Here is an 8,714-nt window from a genome sequence, read left to right on the forward strand (position 1 = left end):
AAAAATATAAAAATTACTTGGGCATGGTGGCAGGTGCCTGTAATCCCAGCTACTTAGGAGGCTGAGGCAGGGAGAATTGCTTGAACCTGGGAGGCAGTGCTTGCAGTGAGCAGAGATTGTGCCATTGCACTCCAGCCTGGGTGACAGAGTGAGGCTGTTTCAAAAAAAAAAGGCAAACCCTGTTCCTGGCCCTCCCCATTCCAAAAATGAAAAGGGCCATGCCATTCCCCATAAAGAAGTGGGATACAGAAAAACAAGCACAGCTCCCGCCCCCTGGGGGACACAGGCACTCAGGAGAGCCTCTCTGCCAACCACAGCTGCTACTGCTGCCCATCTGGCCACTGCCTGCCGCAGCTCAGCCCAGTGGCAGGGTCTGCATGCTGCCTCTTGGAGGGACACCCATCTTCCTTCTGCAAGGCAGGAGAAGGGGCCCTCTTGATCATAGGACAATATGCCCACCCCATGCTCTTCCTTGCACTATGCATGCAGTCTGGGTAGCCAGCGGCCAGCCAGGATGGACCATATCCTTTGCTCACAGATGGCACACAGAAGGGCAAAGGCATGCCCTCTCTCCCCAAACAGCAATCACACCCCCACCTCCCCCAAACCTTCCTTATTATAAGCATGTACTGGAGAATTCTCCCTGCAAGACCAACCCCAAAACCTGTGACCTCCAACTTCCATCACTGTGTATCTTTCTGGAGACGTGAAGGGGGCAATCAATGCTTGGCATCCGGGAGGAGACCCCAGCCCATCCTTAGGCCAAGGTGGGAGATGGGCAGGTCTCCCATCGACCCCAGGGCCAACCATTCTGGGATCCTTTGTAATAAAAGGGCTTTGTCACATCCAGCCTGATGCTCAAATCTCATCAAGGCCTGCACATGGGGGCATCCACCCATTCTGTGGGGTGCCTGCTCCTGCCTAGCCTTCCAGGGTGCCTGGGAGCCTGAGTAGCTCCCCAAAGTTAGGAAAAGAAGTGAGGACATCCCAGAGGATTTTACAGTTGTCCCAAATGAGTCCCAGGAGGACAATCCCGCAGCTGATGTGGGAGCTGGCAGATGACTCTCACCATGCAGCCATGATGGGGGTGGGGCCAGCGAGTGTGCACAGTTGCCTGGGCAGCGGGCTGGAGCGGGCCTGAATTGGCTCCCAGCCGGCCCCACTACACCCATCGGGAGCGCTGCTGCCTTCGTATCCGTGTCCTCACAGCCTGAGGCTGCCCAGGGGAGAGTCCTCCAGGGTCCCATGCCCCTTCAGGCCTGCAGCCTCCGCACCCCCACTCCATGTGGCAGCCACTGCCCTCCATCTCCATCTCACTCTCTGGGCGCCTCCAGCTGCTGTCCTAAAGGGGGAGGAGCTGCAGGAATGGAGTCAAGAGGCTGCACCCACAAATCCAGCTGGCAGGTTTCCCCATAGGCCGTTTCCAGCCAGGCTGCTCCTTCTCCTCCCAAGCCACATGTGCATGCACGTGTGAGGGCATCCTCACGGCCTCACAACGCGCTGGGACACAGGCAGCTGTGCTTGGCATCTCCGAGTCTGAAGAGCATGAAGTGTCTGGGGCTCAGTGCCAGGCCTGCCCAAGCTTCTCTGCCCAGCGCACCGCTGCATAGCCAGAGAACCTATCACCTCTGTCACCTGGTCAGTATCCTCTCTCACACTGAACACACCCTAGATAACATTCATCTTCCTCAATTTTATTTTATTTCTTTAGAGACAGGGTCCTGCCCAGTTGCTCCGTGCTGTGGCGTGACATGGCTCATGGCAGCTGCAGCCTTTAATTCCCAGGCTCAAGCTATCCTCCTGAGTAGCTGGGACCACAGGTGCGCGCCACTGCATCTGGTCTCATCTTTCTTGAAAAGACAGGAATGTTTCCCATAAATATACTGTAAGTAACATCAGTCGGATGAGACTCTGAAAAATCCTTTAAAAATATGAACTGTGGCTGGAGGACTGGCCACACCCATAATCCCAACACTTTAGGAGGCTGAGGTGGGAGGATCCTTTGAGCCCAGGGGTTCAAGACCACCCTGGGCAACATAGTAAGACTCTGTCTCTAAAAGCAAACTAATTTTATTTAATTAATTAATTTATTTATTTTTATAAAGACGGGGTTTCACCATGTTGGTCAGGCTGGTCTTGAACTTCCGACCTCAGGTGATCCGCCCACCTTTGCCTCCAAAGTGCTTGGATTACAGGTGTGAGCCACCGCGCCCGGCCAAAAACAAACTAATTTTATGACCTGGTGTCTAGGCTCATTTTTTAAAATCCATAAAAGATAACTAGAAAACGACTTTGGCCCCTTTGCAAAGATCTGGGGTCCATCAGTTTTGCTCATTCTGCCATCGCCTCTGTCTGAAGAGTGTTTGACACTTAGGTCTCTGTCCACCCACATCTTCCTGCTCACATTCCTGGGAGGAGGAAGACAGCCACCAGGGGCCACGGAGAGGACCGGGCTGCACAGCAAGCTCAGGAGAGCTCGGGTTGTGCCCCGAAACAGGTGTGCATTCCCCACTGTCCACAGAGGGCTAACACACGGCTGCAGTGCCCCTTGGAAAGGCCCCTGGCATTTGGGGCACACTGTCCTTGCTATTCCAAAACACAGGACCAATGCCAACAGCTCCTGGCACACTGAGAGCCACTGTGGCTTGAACATGCCTCATCCTGCTCTCACGGGGCTGGCAGCCCAGTGCGGGAGACAAGCACAGAGCCACAGGCCTGAGGACAAACAGGACACAGGTGGCAGGAAGGAGGCCAGGTGTAAGCGTTTACACACCGGGGCCACTCAGCTCTGCACACAGGTCCCGCACGCACAGGTCCCGCACGGAGGCTGCAGAGGGCCCTGCCTGGGGCTTGCCCAACAGGGATGGAAACCCCCAGCGAAGGCTGGAACTGGTGCAAGCAGACCTGCTCCTCTGGGCTGATCCAGGATGCCAGCAGGAGATTTGACTGCGATCCAGTCATGCAGGGAGAGCCAGCACAGGCGCTTAGAGTCAGACCAGGGAGCAGCAGGCAGGCCACACACTTGGGCGGGGCCTGTGGACAGACTGAAAGGACAGCTCGGAGGCCAGCCTGGGAGACCCCACCGCCTCAGCCTAGCCCCGTGCTCATCTGTGGACCAGGGGCTGGCCACTCACCTCCATCCAGCCTCTGGGAATCTAAAGAAATGACCAGAAGTTTAATGGTCACAAAATACCCATCAAGCCGGGCATGGTGGAGTGCCTGTTGCTGCAGCTCTTTGGGGAGCTGAGGTGGGAGGATTGTTTAAGCCCAGGAGCCGGAGGCTGCAGTGAGCTGGCATTTCATCACTGCCCTCCAGCCTGGGTAAAACACCACCGCCACCATCCACCAACACCACGGTAAACTCCATCAGACCCAGGTGCGGCCTCATCTCTCTCTGCAGCACTCTCCTGAGAGGAAGGAGGACGCAGAGGACCAGCCTCTCACGCCCTGACACCTGAGAAGAGGTGAGACAGAGAACCTGCCCTGAGCACCCTGTGAGGAGCCTGCCTGCTATTTCTGTAGATGAGCTTTATCAGAACACACAGTTGGCCGGGCACGGAGGCTCACGCCTATAATCCCAGCACTCTGGGAGGCTGAAGTGGGTGGATCACCTGAGGTCAGGAGTTCAAAACCAGCCTGATCAACATGGTGAAACCCCCATCTCTACTAAAAATACAAACAAAATTAGCCGGCCATGGTGGTGCATGCCTGTAATCCCAGCTACTTGGGAGGCTGAGGCAGGAGGAGAACTGCTTGAACCCCGGAGTGGGAGGTTTCAGTGAGCTGAGAGTATGCCCCTGCACTACAGCGTGGGCAACAAGAGTGGAACCTCTGTCTCAAAAGTAAAGGAGAAGAAAAAGAATAAAGAGCCCACAATTGCACACACACACTGGCTGTGGCTGCTTTCACCCGACCACGGCAGAGGTGAGCAGTGGCAAGAAAGACTTCACCCCACATGGGGAAAGGGGCTGGTGTAGAAGGGAAGGGGTCAGAATAGAAGGTTAGAGGGCCAGGCAGAGGGCAGCCTCCTGTGGCTTCCCCTGCCTGGTATCCTCAGTTGGGCCAGGCCCCCAGGCTCAGGGGAAGGCTTTGTTTTTGTTTTTCGGCATTTGTTTGTTTTTCTTTCTTTCTTTATTATTCTATTAAATTTAAAGATGGGGTTTCACCATGTTGGTCAGGCTGGTCTTGAACTCCCAACCTCAGGTGATCCGCCCGCCTTGGCCTCCAAAGTGTTTGGATTACAGGCATGAGCCACCACGCCCAGCCCTGGCTAACTTTAAAAAATTGTTTTAGTAGCGACAGCATCTTGCTACGTTGCCCAGGCTGGTCTTAAACTCCTGGCCTCGAGTGATTCTGCAGCCTTGGTCTTCCAAAGTGCTGGGATTACAGGCGTGAGCCACACTGCACCCGGCCTCACACTGACTTCTAGCAGCTCAAGGCCGCATTCCTAGCGTGATCCCAGCCCCCTTCAAAGTGCCTGCCTGAGACGCTCAAGGTTACCAAGAGAATTTCCTGTGTGTTCAGGCCAACACCTGAAGATGGGGCCCCTGTCTCCCAGTCTCTGTGGGATGTTGGGGACCTGACTTCAATAAGCCCCAGTGGCCAATCCAAGGCCAACCCTCCCTTCCTGCTTTTGATAATTTTCCACTTTCCTGACTCCACTGAGTCACCGCTGTTCTCCCTCCCCACCTCCCACTTCTTTGCACAAATTGGAGCCGAGCGTGCTCTTTCCCCTCCTGTCACTGGTCACCAAATATTATAATTCCTGTCCTTACCACTTTAATGTCCGGCTGTGTTTCTCTGTGATCAGGGGCTACGTTGGACTCTCGGAACCAGAGGCCACAGTGTGCACAGAGACCGGAGTTCCCTCTGCGCTGCCTGCCTATGTGGGAGTCATGTGGCTTGATTTGTAATCCAACGCTCTGGAAGAACATCGGTGAGGACAAACATTGCTGCTGCTGCTGCTGCTTTTTTTTTGAGATAAAGTTTCACTCCTGTTGCCTAGGCTGGAGTGCAATGGTGTGATCTCGGCTCATTGCAACCTCCACCTTCTGGGTTCAAGCCATTCTTCTGCCTCACCCTCCTGAGTAAATGGGATTACAGGCGCACGTCACCACGCCTGGCTAATTTTTTGTATTTTTAGTAGAGACAGGGTTTCACCATGTTGGTCAGGCTGGTCTTGAGCTCCCGACCTCAGGTGATCAGATGTTACTTCTTATGATTCTGAGTAAAGCTCTGAGGCGCTGAGAGTCCCAGGCTTCTTCTGAACGGTACCTACGTCCTGGGCTGGAAGTTCTTCTTCCTGGCCTCATTACCAGAGGGGATTCACTCCCTGACTCCTGGCAGAGCCATCTTGCCCCCTCTGTTCTATGATCCTGCTCCTCCTGTGGGAGCTTCTTCCTGGAGCCCTGCTCATCATGCAGAAACAAAACTCCCAGGAACAACAAGCATGCCTCTGCCTGCTTCCTTCCTTGTTGATGTGACTTTACCAAGGATGATTTGGAACATCAGTGGCTCCTTTGGGATACCTGAGAGCTCCCCAAGCTAGCTCCTCTCAGGCCTTTCCCTTCCTATCACCTTGACACCCCTTGCTTTCTCTTGAAGGAGATGCCCCTTTCAAGTCTGGTCTCCTCCACCCTTCGGTCCCTGCGGAAGGCCTCTCTCTTCCCCCTCCTGCCCTTCAACTCCCCACAGTCCCCGGGACTTTAGGCTTTCTGCCCCATCAGGGGCTCGCAGTGCCTCAGGGAGCCCCAAAAGCAACAGCTGAGCTCCCTGAAAACATGTAGTCACTTATCCATCAGGGCAAAAAAAGTCGTAAAGGTCTTATCCATGAATACAGGTAGAAAGCTTTCCCCTCACACTGAGCAAGTGACTCTTAACTTGTCCAATTTGCCAGAAACACAGGTTGGATAAAAATGTAAAATGGGACTGGGGTGGTGGCTCACACCTTGTAATCCCAGCACTTTGGGAGGCCGAGGCAGGTGGATCACTTGAGGATAGGAGTTCAAGACCAGCCTGGGCAACACAGCAAGACCCTGTCTCTAAAAAGAAAAAAAGGAAAAAAAAAAAAAAAAAATATATGACAAAGAAAAAAAAAAAAAAAAAAGTGAGAACTAGCTCTCATATAAACTAGTGAGTTATGTTTTGTTAATTGCATTTGATAATATATTACCCTAAAAAAGCTTCCAAGATCTCTTTGTAAACTTTCAACCTCACTAAGTGAAGTTAAATAGTAGACAATCAGGCCGGGCGCGGTGGCTCAAGCCTGTAATCCCAGCACTTTGGGAGGCCGAGGCGGGTGGATCACGAGGTCAAGAGATCGAGACCATCCTGGTCAACATGGTGAAACCCCGTCTCTACTAAAAGTACAAAAAATTAGCTGGGCACGGTGGCGTGTGCCTGTAATCCTAGCTACTCAAGAGGCTGAGGCAGGAGAATTGCCTAAACCCAGGAGGTGGAGGTTGCGGTGAGCCGAGATCGCGCCATTGCACTCCAGCCTGGGTAACGTGAGTGAAACTCCGTCTCAAAATAAATAAATAAATAAATAAATAAATAGTAGACAATCATTGAATATCTAAGTAATACCTGAATAGGAGAAAGTGCTGAAACATTCATTATTAAGCATAACTTTGTGTACTTTTTGGCCTCTTATTTTAATATGGTACAGACTGGCTAAAGATATTCTAGTCTGTTAATAAACATGTTCATGGCACTTAAAAATATTGTGCTATAGCCGGGCGCGGTGGCTCACGCCTGTAATCCCAGCACTTTGGGAGGCTGAGGCGGGTGGATCACAAGATCAAGAGATCGAGACCGTCCTGGTCAACATGGTGAAACCCCGTCTCTACTAAAAATACAAAAAAAATCAGCTGGGCATAGTGGGGCATGCCTGTAATCCCAGCTACTCAGGAGGCTGAGGCAGCAGAATTGCCTGAACCCAGGAGGCGGAGGTTGTGGTGAGCCGAGATCGTGCCATTGCACTCCAGCCTGGGCAACAAGAGCGAAACTCCGTCTCAAAAAAAAAAAAAAAATTGGGCTATAAAAAGGATATATCTCTAGAGATTATAAGATGGTATATTCATAAAATTTGCTAATAAACTGGTAAATGACAGACAATTCCCAATTGTCTTCTTCCTAGTTTTCTCTGTAAAATCACTTTATGGGCAGGTGTGGTGACTCATGCCTGTAATCTCAGTGCTTTGGGAGGCTGAGGTTGGAGAATTACTTGAGCCCGGGAGTTCAAGGCTGCAGTGAGTGAGTCCTGCTTGTGCCACTGCATTCCAGCCTGGGCAACAGAGCAAGATGCTGTCTCTTAAAAAAAATAAATACACGTTACTAATGGTTTAAAAATCATAATCAGTATATGAAAACAAAACTCCTAGAAATAAGAATGAGGGAAAACAATTTTTTTTTAATTAAAAAAAAAATTTTAGGCCAGGTGCTGTGGCTCACACCTGTAATCCTAGCACTTTGGGAGGCCGAGGTGGGTGGGTCACCTGAGGTCAGGAGTTCAAGACCAGCCTGGCCATCATGGTGAAACCCCACTTTAAAAAAAAAAAAAGAAAAAAAAATTTTAACTTCTCTTTTTAAGATGGAGCTTTATTGCCCAGGTTGGAGTACAGTGGCACGATCTCGGCTCACTGCAACCTCTGCTCCCGGGTTCAAGGGATTCTCCTGCCTCAGCCTCCTGAGTAACTGGGATTACAGGCTTGTGCCACTACGCCCATATAATTTTTGTATTTTTAGTGGAGACAGGGTTTCACCATATTGGCCAGGCTGGTCTCGAACGCCTGACCTTGTGATCTGCCCACCTTGGCCTCCCAAAGTGCTGGGATTACAGGCGTGAGCCACCGCACCTGGCCTTACCATTATTATTTTTTGACATGGAGTCATCTCACTGTGTCACCCAGGCTGGAGTGCAGTGGTGCGATCTCGGCTCACTGCAACCTCCTCGTCCTGGGTTCAAGCGATTCTCCCACCTCAGCCTCCCGAGTAGCTGGGATTACAGGCACCTGATACCACGGCTGGCTAATTTTTGAATTTTTTGGTAGAGATGAGGTTTCACCACGTTGGTCAGGCTGGTCTCAAACTCCTGACTTCAAGTGATATACCCACCCTGGCCTCCCAAAGTGCTCGGATTGCAGGTGTGAGCCACCACATCCGGCCCTCACAGCATTTCTTAAATAACTCTGAGACCACAGGACTGCACTGAGCCAGGATCTCTACTAGCTGAGAAACAATGGATTCTGCTAGCCCAAGATCAAGCAAAACAAGAATTCAGTACCTGCATGCAACTGAGTAAACTGCTAAAGGATGATTATAATCTTTCTATGACTTTTGTTCAGAATATTGTTGGCTCTCTCTTTTATTTTCTGGATATTAAAAAAAAAAAAAAAACCTTGCAAATCAGCAGAAAAAAGACAAAAATAAAAAAGACAAAAAAAACCTTTCCGTTTTCTCTTAACCTATCACTGACTCATCATAAATTATACTTCTCTAAACAAAATTGAAGCATTTATATTTTTCTTCCTGCCTGATCCCTCCAAAAAATCAAAAACTAGGAGCCGGGTGCGGTGGCTCACGCCTGTAATCCCAGCACTTTGGGAGGCCAAGGTGAGCAGATCACAAGGTCAAGAGATTGAGACCATTCTGGCCAACATGGTGAAACCCCGTCTTTACTTAAAATACAAAAATTAGCCGGGCGTGGTGGCACA

At 51.0% G+C, this 8,714-nt stretch overlaps 1 protein-coding gene across 4 annotated transcripts in view; it reads right to left on the reverse strand.

The window, feature by feature from the left end:
- The window catches only part of COMT (catechol-O-methyltransferase), a 26,742-nt gene that overhangs the window by 12,970 nt on the left and 5,058 nt on the right, over positions 1 to 8,714 (reverse strand). The window contains exon 1 of one of the 4 annotated variants that reach the window (XM_017512066.2): positions 4,776 to 4,865. The exons of 2 other annotated variants lie outside the window; for them this stretch is intronic. Coding sequence is in view for 1 of the 2 variants with exons in the window: in XM_017512064.2 (XP_017367553.2) it covers positions 665 to 684 (20 nt within the window). In the remaining variant the exon portion in view is untranslated. Of the gene's footprint in view, positions 1 to 664; positions 688 to 4,775; positions 4,866 to 8,714 lie in introns of those variants that run through there. One more of the 4 variants, XM_017512064.2, reaches the window with a different exon arrangement.

The sequence above is a fragment of the Cebus imitator genome, unplaced genomic scaffold, assembly GCF_001604975.1.
Source record: "Cebus imitator isolate Cc_AM_T3 unplaced genomic scaffold, Cebus_imitator-1.0 Scaffold461, whole genome shotgun sequence".
Taxonomy (NCBI): domain Eukaryota; kingdom Metazoa; phylum Chordata; class Mammalia; order Primates; family Cebidae; genus Cebus; species Cebus imitator.